General features: G+C 36.8%; 1 protein-coding gene across 1 annotated transcript; it reads left to right on the plus strand.

Moving 5' to 3' along the window:
- Positions 1-1,622: 1,622 nt before the first annotated feature.
- On the plus strand, positions 1,623-13,269 carry ufm1 (ubiquitin-fold modifier 1). The gene is made up of 6 exons (XM_055208483.2): positions 1,623-1,724; positions 1,815-1,871; positions 2,508-2,565; positions 6,738-6,777; positions 9,053-9,085; positions 12,541-13,269. Coding segments are annotated over exons 1-6 (273 nt in total). The 5' UTR covers positions 1,623-1,722; the 3' UTR covers positions 12,624-13,269.
- The last annotated feature ends 14,608 nt before the right edge of the window (positions 13,270-27,877 follow it).

The raw sequence follows: 27,877 nt of genomic DNA on the forward strand, positions 1-27,877 counted from the left end.
AGCTCAGCCAAAAAAGTAAATGTTTTATATTTTACCCTCATATCTTTCTTGAAAGTTCCCCCAAAAGGGGGGGATTCAAATAAAATCAAATTTTTACAACACCTTTATGTGCTCCACATAAGAAAGGTTGTGATACTTCAAAACACAAAAGTTAAGTAAATGATACCAAATTGTAATTTTGGGGGAACTACCCTGTTAAGTGTTTTCAGTCAGCCTATGGCAAAAGCTAAATGAATTTGGGTTTCACACCAAGAAATCTGTTTTCTTCAACACCCATGTGTTCCTCTAGGGAAGCTATTGGCGGCGTGCCCTATGGTGCCAGAAACAGGGTTAGCGTGATGATGCCGATGACTCATGACACTCACGTTTTAAGAGTAGGCTACACAGAGCCTTGAGGCAAACAGATGAATCCACATAGCCCTATATAATATATGATTTATGAAATGTGCCAACACGATTCCCTGCTGATTCCTAATTGAGCATAAGTAGGCTGTTATGAAGAAAGGATTTCTCATCATTTGCAGGCAGCAGGCATATATTTGCATCTGTGTTGCTACAAATCTTGTATATTTTATTGCTGCCCTGCTAAAAAAAAAAAAATAGACACCATCACAGAAATTCTATTGGTTTTATTGGGAACGTTAGTGGTTCTAATGGAATATGGCCCAAAACACACTACAGTGTATTGGTCTTTGTTGGTCTCTAATGATATGTATTGGTTCTATCAGTTCTATGTATTGGTTCTAATCGAATATGGCCCAAACACACTACAGTGAAGTGGTTTTAATGGTAAAAGCTAATGGTTCCTATTGGTATTTTAATGGAAACCATTAGAATTTTCTATAATGGTTTTACTGGTTTTTTTTCAGCAGGGTGGTCAAGCCTCCCATAGTTCACATAGTTTCTTAAAAATGTGAGATAGTCAAACCTAAAAATGATACATGATCCATATTGAACAATCTGAACATAAAAAGAATGTTGATTAAGAATTTTGAAGTAAAAACTAATGATTCCCAGTGTAGAAGTGCACTGTTACATTTTATACAGTAACAGGCAAATCTGGGAAAGCTGTAAAATCGCTAATATAAGAGCAGTTTTATCAAGCATCAAGTTTTAATCCTGCACGAAAAATACTGAAGTATTTACTACTTTAGTACTATTTAGTATGGTAAGATCAGTATATGTGGTTAAACTTGTATATAGGAATTTTACTACAGTTTACTATAGTAAAAATACTACCACAGTATTTTTTATTAGTGCTATGATGTTATGTAAACTGTGACGGCAGCTAAAATAATCAAAACATACCATAAAATACATAATACATAAAGGTTACACAATAAGATTACAAGAACACAATAACAACTTATTTAACAAATAGTATTTGCATTAATAGCCTAAGTCTGTGAATGTTTAAATTCGCGTTAAATACACACTTTACGGTAAAACACATTTGAGGTATCCTTGAAACTTGCCTGATTAAAATGCGCTAGACGAATACACGTATTTTTGTTTTACGTATTAATAGATGTATGACTTTAAAATAACCTTTTCAGTTATACAATTTTACATAATAAATCATATTAAAGGTGATTAAAAATGAAAAAAGAGAAAAGTTCAAGATAGCGGTCCATCCATCCGATGACGTGTTACATCGTCGCCTCACTGTGACTTCCGGGTCTGAGTAAACAGTGTGCGGCTGTTCTCATACAAATCTGGAAGATGTAAGTATGATCATTTATCATATAACAACCTGTTCTGTATTGTTATTATTTATATGCAGACCAGTTAATATTTTCCTTTCTCTCTGTTAGGTCGAAAGTAACGTTTAAAATCACCCTGACTTCGGACCCTCGGTTACCTTATAAAGTGTGAGTGAAATATCAGTTAACACTACGTATACATACTCCTACTTTTACGGTTTAAGCATTGATTTAACATAATACACTTGGATTTTGTTTATTTGGTTCGATTTATTATGAAAGAATCATTGACTGTATGTCTTTACCAGCCAGCTGTCAGACTATTTCGATGTGGGCAGTTTTTTTCTTTATTCCTCAAATATACAATCAATAGAAATAGTTTGTAACTACCAGGATTAATGCTGCGTTGTACAACGTTTTACTGAGAACATTTTGAAATAAGAAACAAAAGTTGTCAATCTGTTTATACTAGATTGATTTTAATTATAGTACTGTGTGGTAATCTACAGATGTCATGCTGTCTGATAGTTGAACAGTGTTAACTTTGCACTATGATGGCTACATGCTGTTCCAGACACACATTACAGGCTGAGTGGTTGAGTGGTCTGCTATCAAGTGTCATTCAAACAGCCTGATGTACCTGAGCATCTGTAATACTGGCCAACAGTTTGGTTGATGTTCCACCTGATCATGCTGTTTGTTGTTGTTGCTTTTATGATGAGTCATGAAACTGGAAAAAAAAATTCATTGTGTGCATGTGTGTTTTCGTTATACATAATATGCATCGTCTTCTCTGTTTTTTAGATTAAGTGTACCTGAGAGCACGCCCTTCACTGCGGTTTTGAAATTTGCAGCAGAAGAGGTGAGATAATTCACCTTATGTACAGTAATTTAACCCAGGTTGAAAATGACCCATAATTTTGTATAAAGTCCAGTCTTTAAATGTAACTATGAGATTAGGAGCATCAAAGTTTCATTTTAATAATTGATTTTTATAATGATTTTGATCTTTGATATGGCCTTACTCAGTAAATATTAAAGATATTAAGGCTGTATTTTTGCATAATGTTCTTTTACATTAGGATGGTAGGATGGTTTATGCAAAAAAATCTCATTAATATTTGCCAAATTTTGAGCAATCACTGATTTAAATTGGTAGAAAATCTAATCCATATCCAATAATTCACAATAGTGATGCACAGGTCAGGGTTTTGTCTAACCAGCGGGTCCCGCTTTTATGAAATGATTCAGCACGACCCACACCACTGTATATATTTTTACAACCCGCACCCGCGACCGTTAAATAGACATACTTGGCATTGAAATGTAAATAAAAACAGGCTTTATTTTAGCCTAAAAGTGCTTGGAAACAGCCATTAAATTAAAGGAATAGTCTACTCATTTTCAATATTAAAATATGTTATTACCCTAACTAAGAATTGTTGATACATCCCTCTATCATCTGTGTGCATGCATGTAAGCGCTGGAGCGCGCTGCGACGCTTCGATAGCATTTAGCTTAGCCCCATTCATTCATTGGTACCATTTAGAGATAAAGTTAGAAGTGACCAAACACATCAACGTTTTCCCTATTTAAGACGAGTAGTTATACGGGCAAATTTGGTGGTACAAAATAAAACGTAGCGCTTTTCTAAGCGGATTTAAAAGAGGAACTATATTTTATGGCGTAATAGCACTTTTGGGAGTACTTCGACTCGGCGCAGTAACACCCTCCCTCTCCCATTATGAGAGTGAGAAGGGGAGCGGACTTTTCAGGCGAGTCAAAGTACTCCCAAAAGTGCTATTACGCCATAAAATATAGTTCCTCTTTTAAATCCGCTTAGAAAAGCGCTACGTTTTGAGCGCTATTGAATGAATGGGGCTAAGCTAAATGCTATCGAAGTGTCGCAGCACGCTCCAGCGCTTACGTGCACGCACACAGATGATAGAGGGATGTATCAACAATTCTTAGTTAAGGTAATAACATATTTTAATATTGAAAATGAGTAGACTATTCCTTTAAATTGCCATGTAAACTGGCAGCAACATACGCTTATGAACCATAGAAACCAGCATGGTAATATTAATAGCAAGATTGGATGATGATAAACATTTTCAACATTTACAAAGCAGCGTTTGTATTCATCTGTATAGAAGAACTATAAATACTTCTACATTAGCTTTAGCAGCTTGACCTTTTTTTTTAACAATGTAAATTCCCAACCTTAATTTCTACACACCTCGTCTTCCATCCTTACTTTTATTCCTCCATTTGTTTTGTTGTTGTGGCTGGTGGGAGCTGCTTGGCGCTTTCGTGATGTGAAGCCAAAGGTTTGAGGACATCACGCTAGTCACGTTGCTAGGCCTACATATTGTAACCTTATCAAAGAACCTAATAAAAATGAAAATATGTATTTAGAATTTATGTATTTAGAAATTTGGAATTACATGTAGCATAGATGTTTTTTATTTTGTTTTTAATGACCTGCCCAGCAAATAAAGTGACCATTTCTTTACCCGGGTGACCCGTGGGTTGTGAGATGACCTGCGCATCATTAATTCACAATATGTAACAGGGTTGACATGAACTGATCTCTATAGTCCTGTAGTTTTAATATTAAGTGTCTGTCTTCAAGTATTTTTTTTATCCTTTTTTTTAAATACTCCACAGTCACTTGTTAAATCAGAGCAAGATCAATGCATAAACACTTAAAATTGTTAGCTATCTTTAAAGTCCAATGAGATTGCAGAATCAATAATAGCCCTTACTGCCAGCAAGTGATTAGTAGGAATTCACATGCATCCAAATTTGGGTTGACAAATATATTAAGTCAAACATTTTGTGTGATAGCAATACTCCACCAATGATAAAAATGATATACTTTAATTAAAATCAGACGTATGGGCCAATAGACAGGACTATTAACTCTTTCCCCGCCAGCATTTAAAAAAAAAGTTGCCAGCCAGCGCCATAATTTTTTATAATTTTCACAAAAGTTTAACACTTTCAGAAAATGTTCTTCTTTAAATATAGAAACATATCAAATGAAAGGCCAGACCCTCTGTTTCATCTTACCTTCATTTGCACTCTTTTATCACCTCTTAAATATGGGTAGGTTTCTTCAAAAACACCAAATTTTGTGCAAAAAGATAGAAAATAGATTTTTGATAGAAATTTGATTCAGAGAGATGATCAATTGATGAGTTAACTTATCAATGGTGGGGAAAGGGTTAATTGGCCAGTATGGGGTCATTTTCGAGTTCACTGGCAGGTATGTTTCAAAGCTATATTCAGGGCACGCAGATGCAAGGCTTGGCAGAGTAATGTTGCAGTTTTGCTCGGGTCGCTGCTTTTTTCTTAAAATAATGAAATGCCAAATCTGACAGCCTCATAATAGGAAGACGTTATGTGTTAGATGTAATGTGTTAGGTGAAAACCAAAAAGAATAATAAAGCTTATTATGAAACACAAGCTTATTTTCAGCATTAATTCCCTCTTAAAAATCCCTAATTTGGTGATCTTCAAGTTATGTTATCTTTCCAGTCTGATCACACAAAAATCTATGTGCATTTTATGAGTTTGCTAACTTGTAGGAATTTGTACAAAAGTGAATCATACATAAGGGTACGATTATCATAAAAAACAATAATGAAAGCTCACCCTTAAACCCATAGTCACGGGGCAAAGGCAAATCATACAAAATTGTACGAATGTGGTACGAATTAGCCACCTTGAAAAACACGTACAAATTGTATTGAGACAATGACGTCTAAAATAAAAAAATACATAAACTCCAGAAAATGAATTTAGCATTGCTATCCATCCATCATCTTGTCATCTTATGTCTGTTACTATTATGTTCATTGCAGCATAAGTTAACTTTTTGCATTTTGGTGACTAAAGTACTATTTTACAGGATAAGTATTATCTGGGACCACGTGTGATTTAGAAATTGCACCCCTATATCTGATTTTCGTGTCGCCGCTTCGCACGGGATAAGCACAGCCTGTGATTTGACTCATAATTACTGACTAATCTCCCGGGTATGATGTTGAGGCTTTGCATAACACCTTGTCCTATACCCACAACACAGCGACACGCTGTAAAAGGATTTTTTGCCATGTTAATCAGAGATTAATCAGTCGGGTCACGAAGCGATACATCGAGCATCAGTGGATTCTAATTAGAATCGGTTCTGCGATGTTGCAACTGACAGATTTGCCTAAACTTACGAGATCTCAAACATCATCAAACATGGACGAGGAGAAACTGATGTACAAAATCTAAAATATGTATAATAAATTCCTGAACTTTCATAAGGAAAGCCATAAAAAGCAGAGTGATGTGTCTCTGTATTTGCGCTGCTCAGCTGTAGTACGAGAGGCCCAGAAAGAACAGAGAAAAACAAAATAAAAAAGGCACGCGGGTAACACAAGCCTTGAAAAATGATATACGACCCGCCAAATCCTGGCCAAATTACAGAGATGCCAATATGCACGGGGCTAATATGAAATGCCAAATCTGACAGCCTCACAGGACCTCTGTGTTCGGCGAAATATGGTAGGTCATTTGCGGGGAAATTTTTACTTTACAAATTACAGACATGGCAGATTCACACGGGATCTGCAATTATTACAAATCACTAAAGGTCACCAGGTAATATTAATCCCATGCAAATAGTACTTCATTCAGAGAGCTATCGCAGTATTGCCTCCTCGTCAGTGCTGTTCAAATGTGAAGGAATGCCTTCAGGACACCTAAAGAGTTTTCCCAAACCCTTTCAAAACAAATTCATCACAGTTTTTTATCATAAGCAGCTCTTTGTGATCGACAGTGACAGTTTCTTCAAGCTCAGCCCAGAGAGCTTTTACAGTACCTTATGCTTATGATAGTTTCCGCTCCACAAAACTGACGTGAACTTGACTAGAATTGAATTTTTCCATCCTGAAAGAATCATTTTGTGGAGGACGATTGTTTATGTGTGATGTCTGGCTGTTGATGGATGCAATAAACTTTCACTTTTTTTTCCTCAAGTTTAAAGTGCCAGCTGCCACAAGTGCTATCATCACAAACGGTAAGAAGTTAGCGTGATAATTTAAATAGAAATTCTGTCTTTTTGTCACCTTTATGTCATTCTAATCCCCATATGCCTTTGTTTATTCCTCTATACACAATTTTTACTGTTTACATATAAGCTACTTCCTTAGGCAATCAGCAATATTGTTACTGATTTTTTTTATTGTATGCATTAATACAAGACATAATGCTGCTTTGTGGGTTCTTAAAGGCAGGATAGGCAGGAATTATCTAAAAAACTTTTTTACAAATTAGTTTAAACTGTCTTTATATACCAATACATAATTAAAATGTAAGTACTCTGAAAAAGAGAGTATAAAACTCGAGTGTCTGTAGACCTTTCACGACTGTTTTAAACAGCTAATTATTTCCATTCGGGACGAAACAAATGATTGGCTTGCGCGACTGTCACTCTCTCTCGCGACTATGGCACCACCCCTGTTGCTATGGGATCTGCCCACACATGCGCACACCCGATTGATTTGAATGTGCACGAGGCACTCTAGGAAGAGCAAAAGTTCGGCAGAGAAAGAGCATTCAGAACTCACAGTACCTGCATATGCAGTCAGCGAAGGCAAACAAGGCAAAAAAGGAATAAACGAAGGAATCAAACGAAGGTAAATATCACGTGGCTTTTCCTTGAGTCGACGATGCGGTAGCGGTATTGTCTCCGGAGTGTAGTCCTCATCAGAGTCAACAATGCTTTCATCACGGAAACTCTTACATGCAAAACACCCTATTTGTTATGAATCTTCCACGAAAATTCACTTTCATCACAGTGTAACTGATGGTACTAAAAAACTTGTTTTTATCTTTGTCTTATAAATATAACCAGCTTGTTTGTTACTGAATCAAACAAAATATATTTTAAACTTTACCAGCATCGATATGCTAGCTTAATAGTGAGTACTAAAAGCCATCCTATTTGTTTATATTCATAGTGATAAAGTTAGGTGTATTATTACTAGGGATGCACCGAATCCAGGATTCGGATTCGGCCGAATACTGGGCTTTTTGACGGGGTTCGGGTTCGGCCGAATCCTAGACTTTTTTTCCACCGAACCGAACCCTAGGCTTGCGCTACGCTGGTCGACGTCACGCAGCCGTTGATTACACACATCGGGTGCTGACGTGGAGATGAGCTTTTTCTTTCGGTGAGCCTTAGGGGCTAGACACTTTTAAAAACGTTTAAACACGGCTGAAAACGCCTTGAGGACGCCAAATGCCAGCTGTTTTTCAGCCGAGCGCTTGGTAGCTGTGATGCTTCAGCTGTGAGCCGGTTGGTTGCTGTGGTAATGTCCCGCCCCTCCTCCATTGTAATTGGACGGCAGTGTGAAAACTGACATTGACGAGCGGAGCTTCTCACTCAAAGTTAAATATAGTTTTCAGCGCGGAGCTGCTTGCTTATTGGAAAAACGAGCATGTCGCAACGCATCGCTTTCATTATGCATAGGCTTATGGTAATTGTCAAAATAGTTTTCCAACTTGTCATCCTGGCATAATGTACAGTTAAATTTAAATAAAATGAAAAATACACTGCTGTGGACGTTGTATAATTCATTAATGTGTTTTACTGTGTTAATGGAATAAGGATGCAAGTAGGATTCGGTATTCGGTTTCGGATTCGGCCGAATCTTAAACGGTGGATTCGAGATTCGGCCGAACCTAAAAAATCTGGATTCGGTGCATCCCTAATTATTACATGTAATGTTACTACATGAACTGTGCACCTTCCTCTCCGCTCGTCTGAGGTAAATATGCTGCTCCCAGCAGAGCCAGTCAGCGTCGCGCATTCATGTGTTTTGTGGGCGTTGCTTTAGAAGAAACACAGAAGGGAAGGGGTGGAGTGAATGGAAAATTAGTCGTGTTTAAAACAGTTGTGAGAGGTCTACAGACACTCGATTTTTATACTCTCTTTTTCAGAGTACTTACATTTTACTTATGTATTGGTATATAAAGACAGTTTAAACAAATATGGAAAAAAAGTGATTTAGTCTTTTTTTAGACTTAAACCTGCCTACTCTGCCTTTAAGTAATAACTATCAAACAAGTAATAAACAGAAATAACTCATTCCTCTGGTGAGAACAGCCAGTTATTGTAAATGAGATTGTTTGAGGTGTGATTGTTCAGCGTTTCGGTGCATCGCCCCCATCACCGGTGTGTTGTGTAGTTTCCAATCAGTCTGATTTATTGATTGTCTTCATGAATGATTGTTTTGGGAATGTATTAACATTGTGATGATGATGATCTGTTTAATGATTTGTTTGTGTAGATGGCATCGGAATCAACCCCGCACAGACAGCAGGTCGGTATAGTTGCTTTCAATCAGCATATGCAATAAATTGCATCCTAATATATCATTTCTCTGTCCTTTTAATGTGCAAATAGAGGTTTGTTTGTTCTGTCTGTTTGTCTGCCGATGCAACCCATTTTGTTAGCCGTTCCATGTTTCCACCCCGTTCCCTGCGCCTTATCACATCCATCTTCCCAAATGAAACATCTCATCTAACTTGCACACGTTTAGATGCATGACCGATATTGTTCCATTTTCCTGCCTGTCCTTCATAATCTCCTGCAAGCGAATGCATGAGACTCGCTTCTGTTTACTGATATTGTTTGTCTGCCTGCCTGCCTGGGGACCTTTTGAAGCATCCGATGACTCTGCTCCAATAGGCCTTGCATGGAAATTTCACATATTACTTTATGAATATTTATGATGTGCTTTAAGAATGCATGCGTCAATTACATCACTCCCCATAGATTTTTCACCCGTCTAAATGTTCTAGATGTTTGTCATTCTGGTCTTTGCTTCTCTGTAATCCATTATTCGAAATCTAGAAGGATCTCTAATATGCCGTCCCAATGGTGTAGTGTCAGTGGCTTTTAATCTCTAAGCCCTGTGCTGCATGCAACCGCATGGTAATAGACAAAGCTTTATCATACCCATCATGGGTTGAGGCCTTAAATGCCAGACGACGCAGTAATTCATTCGTTTTACAATAATGACATGTTCACTAGAATTCCCAGCATGAAGCGTGTTTGTATTATGGAGACATACTAAATATAGCTTACTGTTATCACTTGAATAGGATGATTTTTCATTCAAAAACAGTAGAGAGATAAACACAATTGACCTGACTGAAAGTCCCAGGTTTTCTAGATGTTGTACGACAGGGAACTCCAACCTTGCTCCTGGTGAGCAACCGTTCTGAAGATTTTAGCTCCAACCCCAATTAAACCGCTAAACGAGGTGTTCAGGGTCGCTTGATAATTACAGAAAGGTGGGTTGTTAAAGTTTGCAGGACGGTAGCTCACCGTGCAGAAGCAGGGTTGGAGATACCTGTTGTACAATGTGCGAGTGATTTCCTATTACTTTGGAAAGTGCTCCTGTTCTCTAAATTCCCATGTAAGTGCACTGTTCCCCTGCTAAAATGTGTCATCATGGCTCATGAATATTAATTGGAGAGAATAGCCTTTTCCCAGCGGGTCTCGCTGAAAGCCAGCTGTAGCTCAAATGGTAATGTATTGCCTTAACAGTGCAAAAAGATTGTGGGATTGAAGCCCAGGGTGCAAACGTATATTTCGAATGCACTGCAAGTCAGTTTGAATAAAAGGATCTGCCAAAGGCCTACAATAAGGCGGCAAGATATACCGAAATACCACAGATAATGTAAATTTGCATACCGCAATATGCATAGCGTGATGGTTTGCAATAATTGAATGATGTTAATACTTCAAAAAGTTATGTATAGTCAAAGGTTTATTCAATGCACATAGCAGAGAGACTGCAGAGATTGAGAGAGTCATGCTTTCCTTACCCAGAAATCGTGTAAAAATGTGTTTGTCACATAATTTGCATAATTTACAATATTTTATATGAATATATATACAGTGAGGAAACTAAGTAAATAAGTATTTGAACACCCTGCTATTTTGCAAGTTCTCACACTTAGAAATCATGGAGGGGTCTGAAATTGTCATCATAGGTGCATGTCCACTGTGAGAGACATAATCTAAAAAAAAAATCACAATATATGATTTTTTAAACTATTTATTTGTATGATACAGATGCAAATAAGTATTTGAACACCTGTCTATCAGCTAGAATTCTGATTTTCAAAGACCTCTTAGTCTGCCTTTAAAATCCACCTCCACTCCATTTATTATCCTAAATTAGATGCACCTGTTAGCTGCATAAAGACACCTGTCCACCCCATACAATCAGTAAGAATCCAACTTATAACATGACCAAGACCAAAGAGCTGTCCAAAGACACTAGAGACAAAATTGCACACCTCCACAAGGCTGGAAAGGGCTACGGGGAAATTGCCAAGCAGCTTGGTGAAAAAAGGTCCACTGTTGGAGCAATCATTAGAAAATGGAAGAAGCTAAACATGACTGTCAATCTCCCTCGGACTGTGGCTCCAGGCAAGATCTCAACTTGTGGGGTCTCAATGATTCTAAGAAAGGTGAGAAATCAGCCCAGAACTACATGGGAGGAGCTGGTCAATGACCTGTAAAGAGCTGGGACCACCGTTTCCAAGGTTACTGTTGGTAATACACTAAGACGTCATGGTTTGAAATCATGCACGGCACTGAAGGTTCCCCTGCTTAAACCAGCACATGTCCAGGCCCATCTTAAGTTTGCCAATGACCATTTGGATGATCCAGAGGAGTCATGGGAGAAAGTCATATGGTCAGATAAGACCACAATAGAAATTTTTGGTCATAATTCCACTAAACATGTTTGGAGGAAGAAAAATTATGAGTACCATCCCAAGAACACCATCCCTACTGTGAAGCATGGGGGTGGTAGCATCATGTTTTGGGGTTGTTTTTCTCCACATGGGACAGGGCACTGTATTAATGAGAGAGTGACCAGGGCCATGTATTGCGAGATTTTGGGGAACAACCTCCTTCCCTCAGTTAGAGCATTGAAGATGGGTTGAGGCTGGGTCTTCCAACATGACAATGACCCTAAGCACCCAGCCAGGATAATCAAGGAGTGGCTCTGTAAGAAGCATATCAAGGTTCTGGCGTGGCCTAGCCAGTCTCCAGACCTAAACCCAATAGAGAATCTTTGGAGGGAGCTTGAACTTCGTGTTTCTCAGCGACACGCCAGAAACCTGGCTGATCTAGAGAAGATCTGTGTGGAGGAGTGGGCCATAATCCCTCCTGCAGTGTGCAAACCTGGTGAAAAACTACAGGAAACATTTGACCTCTGTAATTGCAAACAAAGGCTACTGTACCAAATATTAACATTGATTTTCTCAGGTGTTCAAATACTTATTTGCAGATGTATCATACAAATAAATCATACATTGTGATTTCTGGATTTTTTTATTTAGATTATGCCTCTCACAGTGGAAATGCACCTATGATGACAATGTCAATGTGTTTTTTAAATAGATTTTACTACCTTAAAGTATTATTGTCTCGCGTTGCGACAAATATGTGCGGTTGGTTACAAAATTCTGGCGGTATGTAGACCCTCGCTTAAAAATCAAACTATGCTTCTAGCTTAACAATGAACAGTGCACAGATGTTTCCTATCTACCTTTTGATTGGATGTCTAACACACAACTGACGTAGCACATTGTGTATTAGTGTGCTGGGTCCCTTTATTGCCTTTTAATCATTTTTATTATAAAACATTGGTGTCTTGTATCATATTTCTGTTCATTATGAGTGATTTAAAACAGCACTTGGTTTGAATTTCGACATATTGTGTTTAATGTGTTTTCTTTTTTATATCAACAGGAAATGTGTTCCTAAAACACGGATCAGAGCTCCGCATCATTCCCAGAGATAGAGTTGGAGGAGAGCGCTGTCCACAGATGTGACTGTTCAGACTTTTTGTCACAGATGATGAACATACTTCAGTATTTATTGTCTGGCTGTGAGATGTCAACTCTCAGCTGCTCCAACACGCACCGCTGCAACTCCAAATCAGAGTACCTCACAAATCAAAGTGACCACCATCTAGAAAATATATGAGAGGAATTAAGATCCACTAGGTGTTCATTCACAACGTTTGACATGCAACCCATTAGACTTTTCAATTTTTGAATCGTACTCGTTCATAATTCATACTTTCAAAGTCATTTTGAAGTCACACTGCATAATTTTTGTATGAAGCCTGTTCAAATACTGCTGGTAAAAGTAATTTCCATTTTACTTTGAGTAGACCTGAAAAATTGATGATCGTGTCATCTTTTGCTTTTTTTAAACACTTTATAGTTTCTATCAAAGATACGCAAGCATTTGGAAACAGCTGTTTTCAGGGGCAAGTCATGAAAATGTAAATGTAATGACACATTGCTGGTTTGTAGGTCAATGGTATCGCATATACGAATGATACAGAAGTGTGTTTAAACAAGCTCTAATGCATAACACATATTTCATAATGTACTTACAGTACTGTTCAACCATAACCTTTAGTAAAATAACATCTTCCCTGGTTATTAAAAATGACGTTGTTACGTAAAACTTTAGCCCTGATTATTTTGTCTGTAAAGAAAAGCGAAAATCTATTAGTTACTTAAGTCAGCCGTTTTCCTTGTGCATTAAAAATCATGGCTTTAAAAAAACGAAATAGTACATTAGGCTATTAAATGACAGGCCTTTGCTTTCACGCTCTCCATTAGTCTTTAGGATGTGGAGGAGGAGGGTCTTACTGTTCAATTTTGATGTCGTAATGAGCTTTCATTTGTTTTAATAAAAGAGCAGACATGCACTGCCCTTTCCAAACCGCTTATTACTGAGAAGCGAGGAGAAGTGCATTATAAATACAGCAAGGGCAACATTATTCAGACCCGAGCATGCAACACGTTTTTAAAGGGCATCGCTTCCCTCCAGCCCTATTTGGCAGGCAATGATGCGGTTCGTTCATTAGTCGTAAATGCTCTCACCTATGTAAAATCGAAAAAATTGAAAATAAATGTTTACAGATACCTTTGTTGACATTGTTGCTTAGTACATTAAGGAAAGAATTAAATAATGTTGGATTTGGCAGATGAATGTGGTCTTTTCATTTTGTGTTTTGATGCTGAATTTGTTCAGTAATTAAAGAGATGAAACCGTTAACCATGTTATAAAGCGGAGTCGTCTTTGTTTGAAAGAGGTATGTTGGCGTTCAATGGTGTTGCAATTTGCATAAATTCAATTTGGTGTCCACGGTGAAAGGGCCCTGCTTGAAAGAATTGAGGAATATTTTTCCTGTTATGTTGATTTTATGTAGGTGCCATGAACAAGATGTAGAGGTACAAAGAGGCCATTGCCTGGCAACCTTTCTGTCAAGCGTATTAACCATGTTAAAGGCCCAGCGTCCTATAAAACAGTCTAGGTCTGACCGCTGTATGTGCTTACAAACCCAAGTAAATGCTTTTTCTCACCCAGGAAATAGCAAAACTCTATTATTTTATTGAAAAGCGAGCCTGAGCGATTTGGTAGAGTCATACAAAGGGCCTCGCTGGATTGCTGGTGTCAAACAAGTCATTTCCCCTTCCCACCTCAGTGTCTGGATGCCGTCCACATGTATTACAGATAAGCTCTGTCTGTTCCACCTCTCACCTAATGTATCGCACAGATATGTGGTAGGAATTTGGATTTAGCTTGTGCGTTCAAGCAGTGCATTTATTTTCTTGAGTTCATAGATGGAATTAATTTGCTGTTTGCTCGGTTGAAAGAAATACTAGGTTTGCTGATGTACATCATTGAATTGGTTTGGCCTTTATGATAATGTGGGTTTGTCTTTTTTGCGGTTACCAAGTGTATCTCTTTATTCATATTGTAGCGGGAAACATTGATGAATTGTTTCTGTCACCACATAAAGACTGGACTTCACAAGACAATAACAACATAAAATATTATGTAACCCTTACATACACTGTAAAAATACTGTGCTGCCTTACATTTTTTTTTGTTGAATCAACTCAGATTTACAAGTCATTTCAACTTACTGTTATTTATCTTGACTAGAGATGAGTTGTTATAACTTATAAAATTAAGTTGACTTTTCTCAACTATATTTTATAAGTTGTGACAACTCATCTCTGTTGACATGACTTGTAAATCTGAGTTGATTTAACAAAAAATTTTAAGGCAGCAAAGTATTTTTACAGTGTAGTAAAGTAACTTAGCAGCAGTGTCTGAATACCAAATAATGTTGGTCATATCTGCAGTCTCTACTGAAAAATCCAGCATAGGCTGGTAGCATGGTTTTAGCTGATTTAACTTGTTTGACTCTGTGGACCCTGTACCAGGTCAAGAATTATCTTATTATTACTTAATATAAAATATTCCTTTAATTTTGAATGGTCTGTCATGGACCCAGTACCACATATGAGATACTGTTTGAAAGCTTAGGCTCTCTACTTTCTGCAGATATGCATCACTTTGAGATATGTTTTACTGTAAGAAAGTTATTTACACTATCACCCCCCCTCCCCATAATTTTTTATATGATTTAATATTCACATATTTCATATTTTTCAAGTATGACAAACATGGGCAAGTCTTATACCAAATGAAAGCTCTCACTCTCAGGAATAAGACTACAGTGTTATTTTTGTTCTATTTTCATCACATATCCAACAATCGTCAAATGAATAATGAGGTAAAAAGGGGAAACTTGACTGTGGACTGCCTCAGATAGCACAGATAGCCACAAATGATAGATACACCATCTTTTCTCTTAGGTCCTACTCTAAAAAATGAGTCCATTCACAGCATTTTCTTTGGTTGTGTGCATAATTAATCCATTGCTATTTATTATATGATCAAAACAAAAAATTATTATTTATACGAAAAATTTATTTTCACACCCTTCATTATATTAAGAATATCTTTTGAATGCGACATGCTAAAGAGTTAATTCTTTTTTGGGGTGTTTACTGTCTGCTGCTGGTAACAACCAGAACTGTCTGCAGTCTGCTAGAGCACACAGAACCAGAGTTATACACTATCGAAGACAGTATTTACAACATAAAAATAGAAAATTTGGTGTATTATCATATGAAAAACAACATAAATAACACTATTTGTCACAAACAGCAGCTTTTTATGTAACTTCAAAGGGTTTTCTGCAAAATTATATAAACATATTGCATTTATTCCACTGTATGTGGTTATGGGAGCACTTCAAATGTTTTTAGGCAGAAATTTTATACAAAAAGGGTATTATTCCTCCTATCAGTTGGAGTAAAATAACTTTTTCATTTATTATGATAGAGAAAAAAATCCTTTTTCCTCTGTAAGCTGGCTATTGCTGGAATCAAACAAAACTGTCTGCAGGTTTCGTTCCCACTCAGGGCCAGAGTTATACACTTTTAAATACAGACTTTAGAAAAAAAAACATCAAAAAGCAAATTTATTTTTGTGTTTATTAGAGGACTGACAACACATACAACCATGTTGAGCACTTTTAACAGTGTTTTGTGTAATTTCAAAGGGTTTCCTGTAAAATGATACCAAACTTTTGTATCTGCACCTCTGCTTGTGGGTATGAGGAGCTTTTGAAATTGGGTAGGCCAAATCCAGGCGGAAATCCCCAAAATACCCTCAGAGTGTAAGAGGTAGCTGGTTTAAAGGGACACTCCACTTTTTTTGAAAAATGCTTATTTTCCAGCTTCCCTAGAGTTAAACATTTGATTCTTACCGTTTTGGAATCCATTCAGCTGATCTCAGAGTCTGGCGCTAGCACTTTTAGCATAGCTTAGCACAATCCATTGAATCTAATTAGACCGTTAGCATCGCGCTTTAAAAACCCAAAGAGTTTACATATTTTTTTTCTATTTAAAACTTGACTCTTCTGTAGTTACATCGTGTACTAAGACCGACGGAAAATTTAAAGTTGTGATTTTCTAGGTTGATATGTCTAGGAACTATACTCTCATTCTGGCATAACAATCAAGTACTTTGCTGCCGTAACATGGCTGCAGGTGTAGTGATATTACGCACTGCCCGAAAATAGACCCCTGTTATTGAAATATACTAAGGGGGCTATTTTCGGCTGCTGCGTGATAACATTGCGCCTCCTGCAGCCATGTTACAGCAGCAAAATCCTTGATTATTAAGCCAGAATGAGAGTATAGTTCCTAACCATATCTGCCTTGAAAATTGCAACTTTTAATTTTCTGTCGGTCTAATGGCCTAATCAGATTCAATGGATTATGCTAAGCTATGCTAAAAGTGGTAGCGCCAGCCCCAGAGATCAGCTGAATGGATTCCGAAACGGTAAGAATCAAATGTTTAAATGTGTGTGTCCTGGTTCTTTCTCAGCCTAACAAAGCTGGTGGGTCAGTTTGTCTTCCAGCAAGACCATCTTAAAAAGTGACCAAAACACAGCTAGACCAGCTGGTTTAAGCATTTTTTCAGTAGGGGTTCACTGTAATGTTTTACTCGCTATAGGCTACTGTCCGAAAAAAAGGTCAACAAATGGTCTCTAGCTGTCACTGTGGTACCCTTTCCAAAAGTACACCTAAATAGTTACTTCAAAGGTACATACTGGTATCAAATGTATACATACTGTATGTGTAGCCTACCTGAATGGTATTACGATGTTGGCGTTAACTTCACGATAGACACGTAATTGCGGCAACGCCTGAAACCATCGGTTAATGATAGTTTCCCTACTGAAAAATCCAGCAAAGACCAGCATAAGCAGGTAGCTGGTTTAAGGTGGCAGTAGCTAGTCTAAGCTGGTCCTCCCAGCCTGCTAAAGCTGGTGGGTCAGCTGGTCTTCCGGCCTGACCAGCTAAGACCAGCTTAAAGGTGACCAAAACACAGCTAGACCAGCTTGCTACACCAGCAGTACCAGCTAAAACCAAGCTGGGAGACCAGCTAAAAACTGCACACCAGCTTATGCTGCTCTTAGCTGGATTTTTCAGTAGGGCTTGTTTCTTCTTTTTTTTTTCTTCATCTTTCTTAAAAAGCTGCTATGAAGGATTCAAATTTGCAATAAAGCGCTATACAAATATACATGACTTGATGTGATACCGCTGAATGTGCTTTTAAAGTTCAAATTTTCTCATCCAAACATTCTTTCAGGACGTACCCTGCCGGAAAAACCAGCAAGACCAGCACATGTTGTGTTTTGGTGCTGTTATGCTGGTGACCACCAGCTAAACCAGCACAAAACCAGCATGTAAATTATGCACCTTATTGTTTCTTCTCTTGCACCTCTATTAATTATTTGATATATATTCTAGAGATGTCTTGACCTGATTTGAATTCTATTAGATGGTGTGATGGTGCAGGCACGAGGTTAACCTTTTTTTAAAGCTTGGCATCGTTTCATTTTACAGTTGATGTGACAGGAATAAATAAACGGGATTTTAGCAATGGTGCGTGAAAGTGTTCTAGTGTGGTAGCAGATTGTAACATTTTATGAAAATTTATTTTTATCTGATGTTTCCTTATAGGTGCACATTTTTTACAATCCTTCGAATTTGCTATATAAATTATTTTCCTTAAAATATGATACATATTGTTCAACAAATCAATCCAATATCTGGTAAACAGCAGCCGGAAAATAGCAGTGTGGTCTCAGAGAGACATTGTTGTTGATGTAATGAAAGTATGATGTCCCCCCAGCACATACACTTTAAGGTGATTTTAACAGTGGTGGTCTTAATAGTCACAGTTAATACATTTGCACATCATTTTACATTTTTACTAAATGTTTGTGACTAAAATCATTACTAATCATTTCTGACAATGGGGCCCTTTTGATTCAGTGGCCCTATAAAATGTGTGTAGTTTGCCAACCCTACCTCAAGGCATTTTGTGGTATAATCACAAAATATTTAATTTATTTTTTCAAGTTCATGGAAATGATTTTCTTTTTCGTGTCTGATATTGCGCACGAATATCTTTTCGTTTCTTTTAGCACAAATTTTTATTTATTGGTTTTTGTGTCTATTACAAGACTTTAACTTTATTTTTCATGTAACTTTATGTATGGGTTTGGGTTATGATGTCTGAAATGTAACAAAAAGTCGTTCTTACCCCAGCCCCAAGCGACAATAGTTGAAAAATTATAAAGCAATATATAAAATGACACGAAAAGACATTTGTGCTCAGTGACACAAAAAAGAGGAAAATTGTGTCCATGAATAAATAAATCAATTTATTTTGTGACTAGCCTACCATTAAATGTCTTGAGATTGGGTTGTGTTTGCTAATAAAGGTCTACCCTTAAAAATAAAGGTTCTTTCAGTCTTTATCAGGCTATATGGTTCCATAAAAAACCTTTAACATCCACAGAACCTTTCTGTTGCATAAAAGGTTTTTATGTAGTCAAAAAAGGTTTTGCAGACTATAGAAAGATGACAAATAAATATTTTTTTCTATGGCATCCCTGTGAAGAACCCAACAAGCAATAGCCGACAATTAATTTGGTTACATGTTGTTTTTGCATAAGTAACTCAGAAGATATATGATATTTCATCATGTAAGCAAAACAACTTATTGATTATAAGGTGTTTGGTTTCATTCCTTTAATATGTTCTATGTGTAGCCTGCGCGTGACAGCCCAAATTTTGTCTAGTTTTAGCCTTGACGTCTAGGTTATGTCTTGACAGCTATTTGGCGTCTTTTAGGCCAAATTGCTTGCTGGGATGCTTTAGAACAAAGGTGTCTTCAATAATTTCTCTCAACACACTTGCCTAAAAGTTTCTAGTATGGCTAGTTAGACCTTTATTAGCTGGATCAGGTGTGTTTTATTAGGATTAGAGCGAAACACTGCAGAGACACTGGCCCTTCAGGAGCAGGATTGGACACCCGTGCTAGAGGAACCATTTTTGGATTTGTAGTTCCATAAAGAACCTTTAAGATCCAAAGAACCTTTGAGTTCCAAATTTTTTTTTTTTTTAGCAAATAAATTCTTGAGGCCAGTATTTCCCAACCCTGTTCCTGGAGGCACACCAACATTGCACGTTTTGGATGTCTCCCACATCTGATCCCATTATTTCTCATTTTGGATTCTCTACTAATGAGCTAGAATAGAAAGGCCCTGTCCCAAATGGAACACTCCAGACTTGTGGACTTCTTCAAAGTACGCTGTAAACATTCGTTCCTACCAAAACATTAGTTCAGAGAAAACAAACTTCAGAGTGGCCAAAGTGTCAACAAGCTTCCCCATACTTTTTGACAAACGTCCTTGACCGGGCGGCCTGAGCTTCTTTGGAAGCTCAAGTCTGTGGCGGTGTGAACGTACAGTAAGGCCACAAGACTGAAAGTCCACATGAAGTGCGTCATTTTGGACAGGGTCATTTTATACAGTTTTATTAAATATTAAATACATATTTTAAAAACCTATTGACTGCCTGGAGAGCGAAAACGACAGTTTCCGAAGTTCGTTGCATTAACAGGTAGATTCATTACATTATTAATTCATTACAGTATCAATTGTTAAACCGCAGAATTAGTAATTTGTAAGTTTGTTTATGTATTTCTTCCGGTAATGATTTGCTGTCGGTGTTCTAAAAGTGCTAACAACTTAGCAAGCAAACAACAACAAAATATCCACATTATAGTATTATTTGCTGTTATTGGCACACTTTGTAGAAAAAAAATACAAAAAACACAAATGCTTTCACACAATAAAGACAGAGAACGGAAAGAGAGGCTGCTAAAGGCAGTTCAACATTGCAAACATGGATTCAAAGCTCCATCAAGCCAACAGGTAAATCATATTGAATGTTTAGCAGACTTTAATTCTTGTTATTATATTTCCCATTATAATCACTTGTAATCACTTGTCTAAGTTGATGCTAGTAATATAACACATCATATTTATAATACTTCATTAAAACCATAATAATAGTACCACCCCCCATAGTGCCCTTTTTGCTTTTGGGCCACTGCCCCATCTAGCATTTTCATTTTCTAAATGACTGTTCTCATTACAAAGAAAAGTGAATGGTTTATAAATAATTTTGGCATTAAGGCAAAAGAAGTTAAATTAAAGCTTTTCAACCTAAGACCATTGGGTTTTGTACAGATGTAAATTTGTGTGTATAATATGTACAAAATGAGTGTGACTTATGAAATGTAGTTTTCACAGAGCTGTGTTTCTCTGGTTTTCTTGCTAAACAAACTAATTAATTGGTTTGTTTAGTTAATTTTAAGAAAATTATCAGCACACTAAGGTTTAAAAAAAATATCCGGCCCTCACTTTGTGGCGTTATTTACCATCCGGCCCTCAGCCTAAAATGAGTTTGACACCCCTGATCTAAAATAAAATAAAAATTCTTCACCATGAAAAACCATATAGCACCACTTTATAACCAATAATGGTTCTACGGAGCACAATATGGTGCTAGGTGCTATATGGCACCTAAAGTGGTTCCTCTATGATTAAAAGTTTTTTAGCACCATTTCTTTTTAACAGGGTTCCCACGGGTCCTTGAAAGTTTGTGAATCTGGGGGGGGGGGGATCAAGGCCCTGGGAAGTTTTTAAAAATATACATACATAGATACAGTTTATGCTTGAATCTAATTTATGCAAGAAGTTTTCTGGAAAAAATCCATATTATTCCCTGTGTAATGTAGGATAATATCATAAAAATTCTAGACTTTTTAAGCACACATGCTGAACTGTTCGCTTTAAATGCTTATATCTTCTGTATGCGAATGTTGATTCACATGAAAACGTCTCAGGTTATGTATGTAACTGTTGTTCCTTGAGAAGGGAATGAGACACTGCGTCTCCCTTGCCATACTTCCTGCGTCCCTGTAACGCCGTCTTTGGCAATATTTCAGAGAGCGATATACTTCCTAGCTCCTGCGTCACCCTGTCTTTGTCATTAAGCCTCACCATTGGTTGAATTTGATATACACATTCAGACACACTTACCCCTGGAGGTGTCCCCAAAGTGTCATTGCAGTGACACAGCACGAGTTCCCTCGAAAGGGAACTGTAACAATGTATCTTAAAAGGTAACACAATGTAACTTTGCTCTCACTTGTAATGTGTCCCCACATTTAGTCCTTGAATTTGAGGGTATTGGACCTGGAAAGTCCTTGAAAGGTCCTTAAGAATTAAGCAATAAATTGTTCTTTGGGTAATCAATAATGGTTCTTCTATGGCATCACTATAAGGGCCCTTCTGTAGCACCTTTATTTAAAGAGTCTACTGCATTGCAATATACCATCATCTGAACAAAAGTCTAATACTTCCAAATTTCATTGATGATGATGATTTAACCAACAAAACAGGATTAAGGTGAAACACAATACAAATGTATCTCCGAAATCTAGACGACTAAAAGTGATTTGGCAGAAATCCCCGCAACTCATCAAATCCGGCATTCTAATGATCACTTGTTTGATTGGTATTGCTTACCAAATGTTACAGGCAGACGGTAGCAACCTAATTAGCTCCCCATAAATGCGTTATTCGATATTTGTCCCCTGCTTCAGTCTCGGCCGTGAAGATCGTGCAATAGCAACATTTCTTCCTGCGTAACAGTCTAAACAGCTATTTGTCCAAATGACCACTTATGTGAGATCCATTATGTCACTCCTCAGCATCGATCAGCCCCGCCATCTATAGCATGCATGTGGCCCATAATTAACCTCAATTCCTCTCTCTCCTTCTCACCCCACTCCTCCCACCATGCTTTCCTCTCATTACTTTGGACAGGAAAAGCATGATGTGGCAGAACCCATTATAACAGCCTATTTTCTTTAGTGTCTACACAGCCAGCAAAGACTTGAGGTTCAAAGTTGGCTCTGCAAAGCAGCAGGAGGGCTCTCCAGAGAGCCAGATTATAGGAAACTGCAAGATTTTAACAACCAGACTGCCCATTTCTGTCTGTATTACTGTATATACAGTAAATCATTTTATAAACCGCGAATCCAACTGCAATCCAGTCGAAGTACTTTGTATATGTACAGAAAGATTGGATTATACAGATTATGCTCATTAGATTATGTCGTTTGTATTACTCAGCGTGAACATGTGTTCCCCCGTTGTGATGCTTTTGGCGCCCCAGGCCAGGAATTCATTTCATGCGTGATTTGTGATTAGAAAGCCGAGAGGGTTTATAACAAATCTGGCACGGCTTGCTGGAGACAATATTTACAGTGCCCTCAGCTGGAATGTTTGGAAATTAAGCAGCGTTTTCCCTTGTCGGATTAACACGGTCAATTTTACAATGAGCCTAATAAAGCTACTCATTTGTCATGACTCGTGTCTATGAATTATGGAATAGCCGTGAAAACATTTCGGTAAACTGACCAGAATGCAAATGTCTGCTGTTGTTTAACTGTTTCAGTTTATTTTCAGATTTATGGATTGTGTACCTTCTCCTCAGGCTGGCATTCAGTGCTTCAATAAACAATGATGGACTTGTTTTCTGAATCATAAAAATCTTACATCACTAAAAATTATATGTTAACCGGAGAAGCAAACTTGGATACAGTATAAGATGTGCTTTGAAATAATGTATCTTTATAATTGCCTCATTATTTAAATGACTCTTATTAATAGAAGTTGTTATTTAATACACCATTGGTAAATTGTCCAAACTTTTCAGCTAAAAATCAAACCTGACTGAAGATCATGGGCCGAAAATAAATGTTGCTGTTTTATATTAAAATTCAAGTTGCCTTGTTCTCCTAATGTATAATTTTCTAATATTAAAAAATAAATAAATGGGTGATTCTCACGAAACCATTGAAACACCACGGCACTAATGATTTTAGCTTTAAAATGTGTAATATAGTAACATTAAAAAGCATCAGAATTAACACAATACTGTGTTCTACCTTGCACAATGTGTGATTTCAACATAAGAATTTATAATTGCAAATTTTATCTCATTTTCTGCTGAAATTCTCATTACCGCAATGTGTCCGGCTGTGTTTGAACATGCGTTATGTTGTAATTTAATCAAATTAACACAAAAATATTAAGAAAAAAAAAGAAATGGATGTTTTGCTAGACTACTTTAGATGACAGAAAAAATATTTACTGAATATTCATGTATAATAATAATGAAGAAAAATGAGGAAAATGATGTGTCCATGCCTGATGTTCTCATCCTCCGCAACACATTTTGAGAACAGTTTAAGCACACATACAGAATTTTAATAAAGTTTGATTTTGAGTGTCCAAGCACATGGGCCAGTTACTTCAAGATGGCTACCAGGTAAGATCATTTTTTACAGTTAATTTGAAATATTGTCTTGTCAGAATGCTTACACGACATTTTGATTATCATTACCGCAACAGATTCTTATTAAATGTTAATTTAATTAATAGAAGCATAATACTTTGATTTTAAATGCATGTGCAGAATCTCCAAATTATGTTCTTTCAGGTTTGTCATGTCATTTTGAAAATATGTCAGTGTTGATGTTTTCTGACTGTTGCGGTAATGAGATTTTTTAGGACTAATTTTTTAAATTATGTTACAAAAAGTGTTAAATGATAAGTAAAAGTTTTTAAATTAATGTTCCCATTTACTCCAGACTTTGTTTTTCAATGTCTGGTGGGAAAAAAAAGTAAATTTAAGCAATTTTTACATTTTCATGCTTGACATTTTTAAAACCAAGTTTTCGTGAAAATCACCCAAATAAGCAAACATTACTGTGTTTATGCATAATGCAGTTTTTAATGCAGGTACGGTTGTAAAAAAGAAATAATTTTGCCAATAATTTTTACATTTCCTTTTCTCTGTGCTACTGCCTCAACCTCTCCGTTATTAGCCTATAGTACCCAAGTTCGTTGAGTTTTGTGATGCATGCACCTTCAAGTATGCATGTACATAAAAAAAATAATTCCTTGCATTTAAAGCAACACCAAAGATTTTTTTACCTAAAAATAACATTTCCAAAAAAGTTCATCCACTCGAAACAGGGTGAACGGCACTTTCACATTCGCTTTGCAGCCCTCTATCGGCCAAAACCGCACTAAAGAAGTTTCCAACCGTCGGGTCGTGGTCCTGTAGTTCGAGTGAAAATTACAAAAACTTGCTTTACGGCAGACCTACAATCCAATCAGGGCCAGCTGCAGTATTTACGACAGTGTTAATGGACAATTACGCTTCTAACCTGTAGGGGGAGCAAAGAGCAAAAACTCTTAAAGGAATAGTCTACTCATTTTCAATATTAAAATATGTTGTTGCCTTAACTGGGAACTGTTGAGTCGTCCCTCTGTCATCTGTGTGTGTGCGCGTGGGCACTGGAGCGCGTTGCGGCGCTGCGATGGCATTTGGCTTGGCCCCATTCGTTCAATGGTACCATTTGGAGATAAAGTTAGAAGTGACCAAACACATCAACGTTTTTCCTATTTAAGACGAGTAGTTATACGAGCAAGTTTGGTGGTACAAAATAAAACACAGCGCTTTTCTAAGCGGATTTAAAAGAGTAACTATATTTTATGGCGTAATAGCACTTTTGGGAGTACTTCGACTCGCCTGAAAAGTCTGCTCCCCTTCTCACTCTCATAATGGGAGAGGGAGGGTGTTACTGCGCCGAGTCGAAGTACTCACAAAAGTGCTATTACGCCATACAATATAGTTACTCTTTTAAATCCGCTTAGAAAAGCGCTATGTTTTATTTTGTACCACCAAACTTGCTCGTATAACTACTCGTCTTAAATAGGAAAAACGTTGATGTGTTTGGTCACTTCTAACTTTATCTCTAAATGGTACCATTGAATGAATGGGGCTAAGCTAAATGCTATCGTAGCGTCGCAGCGCGCTCCAGTGCTTACGTGCACACACACAGATGACAGAGGGATGATTCAACAGTTCTTAGTTAAGGTAATAACATATTTTAATATTGAAAATGAGTAGACTATTCCTTTAAGTTTTGCTTTAATTTCAATTTACATTTTTGTAATGTACAAATAAAACAAAAAATGTTAAATTTAGAAAAATTTTTAAAATCGAAATATAAACATCTGCGTCAATAATGTCTATCCTTTTTCCTGATCTCACGTAGCATGACGGGCCAAATTAAAGGTAATTGTGGGCCAACTTTGGCCTAGTTTGGGCACCTCTGCTCTAAATCTTGTACAATTTATACTCAAAACAAAATAATAAACTATTTCCCAGTGTGGTTATGGGGTTTTGTAAATTGCCTTTTCTCAGGCATCATTCATTTAAATTTACAGCTTTGACTTTCTCACTTTTCTCTGTTATGCCAACAAGCTTCACGTAAGATTTGCTGAAGCACAGTCTAAACAAGAAATCTCTATCACAGTGAGGTTCTGTTTAAAACTATTACAATCTTAATGCATTCATTGTATGCTGTTAGATTTACAATGTCATTAGGTGTCTGATTTAAGAAAGCGATCTCAGAGTGAACAGTTCTTCCCCTATAGATAGCAAAGAGTTTACCGTGCACAGAACCTCCATTAGATCTCATTTTAGATTGCCTGCCTCTAATGGAAATTTAGGGGGCCTTTAATCGCCAGGGCCTGAATACATATTTACACTAAATATTTGTTTAAAGCGTTCGCTTTCCTTAACTCTTTTATCTGTTATTTAAATGATAATTTCTCATGCCCATTAAATGTATTGATACTATAATTGCCCTTAAAGCCTGTGATGATATGTATAAATGCTTTAATTCCTGAAAGGTTGACTTTTTGAGATCTTGATGCTGTGATGTGGAATGGTACAACAGTGCCCTCTTTTGGACAGTAAATCTTATTGCCCAAGTATTTGGGGATTTTTGCCAAATGATTGTAATAATGCTGACTTTTATGTTAGACTTTTACAGTATTTACATCACCATTTTTTCAGTTAACATATTTCTAAAGCTGCCCTTGACATTAAATATTTACCAGATGTTGGTAACAACTCATGCAATCCACACATTCAAAAAAACCAAACCATAGATGTTCATAAATAAAGTCATGTAAAATGACAAAAAGTATTCAACATGTATTTAATTTTTTGTACAAAAGCTTTTGATATTGAAAGCTTCAAGACGCCTCCTGTATGGAGAAACTATCACTGTAAAAAAAATGCATCGTGAAGTTAAAACAACTTGGTTTTGCAAGTCAATTCAATGTACTATTTTAAGTTTTGACCCTTGAATAGTTGACATAACTTAAAAAAACTAGTTGAAGTTGTTTAATTAAATTTTTTTGCATAAAAATATGACAAAAATTATCTCTCTGATCTTTAGTTCTTTCCATAGATTTTCGATTCAAGTCTTGGCATGGGCAATTCTAGCATCTTTAGTTTCTTCTCTGAAGCCAATTTAGAGTTTCCCCGGCTGTGTGTTTGGGTTAGGATTTACTCATCATGAGATGTTTCTTACATGACACCTTTGTAATGAGACACTATTTTATATAGGCCATTAGTTGGGACTGAACCAGCTGTTATTTGCACGGACAAGGAGCAGGATTGCTTTTTTATTACTGACTGTTTTGGCTTTACATGCCTTTTTGCACCTCCGTTCCTTCAGGGGTCCAATACTTTTTCCTGTGTCATTTTACATGATTACACATAACCTTACGGACATCTATGATTTGATTTATTTATGCATGTGTGGATTGCATGGGTTGTTACTGACATCTGGTGAAAATTTCATGTCAATAGCACCTTAAGAAATATATATTTACTAAAAAGGTGACTTATTTCAATAATTATATAGTCTTTAAGGCCACTGTATAGTATAACTAATATTTAATAGTAGGGACCAGAAAGAGCATCAGTTGTGCAGTGTTTCTGCTTTGTTAGCTTTGTGTTTTTCTGTAAGCTAACAAGATGCATGCACATATTATGAGGAAAAATTTCAAAATGAAGCACTAATGAGAAGGTGCAGAACTGACATGACAACTAAGTATTTACCATACTTTGACACTTCCACAATTACTGACTGAATTTTTTTGCCAACAGCATCAGTACCGACAGCTATACTGTATCTAAACCTACGGTTACTTTTTGTTGTTGTTGTTATAATTGAAAACAAGAAACGGAAGCACACATCAATGTAAAGAATTTAAGTGATAAAATGCAAACAGCAAAAATTATGGGGGAATTGCAAGTTATGGGCTGAAAGCAGTACAGTTAAGACAGATTTATTGGAATATGTGCATGCCCTTGTCCACTTTTTGTTAAAGGAAAAC

This window comes from Misgurnus anguillicaudatus, chromosome 12 (assembly GCF_027580225.2).
Source record: "Misgurnus anguillicaudatus chromosome 12, ASM2758022v2, whole genome shotgun sequence".
In the NCBI taxonomy this organism is placed as follows: Eukaryota; Metazoa; Chordata; class Actinopteri; order Cypriniformes; family Cobitidae; genus Misgurnus; species Misgurnus anguillicaudatus.

What these genes read in the sequence shown, in the direction of transcription:
- ufm1 (XM_055208483.2), top strand. An exon ending in AAGTGCTATCATCACAAACG is followed by an intron (nt 6,778 to 9,052) that starts GTAAGAAGTTAG and finishes TTGTTTGTGTAG; the next exon opens with ATGGCATCGGAATCAACCCC. An exon ending in CAACCCCGCACAGACAGCAG is followed by an intron (nt 9,086 to 12,540) that starts GTCGGTATAGTT and finishes TTATATCAACAG; the next exon opens with GAAATGTGTTCCTAAAACAC.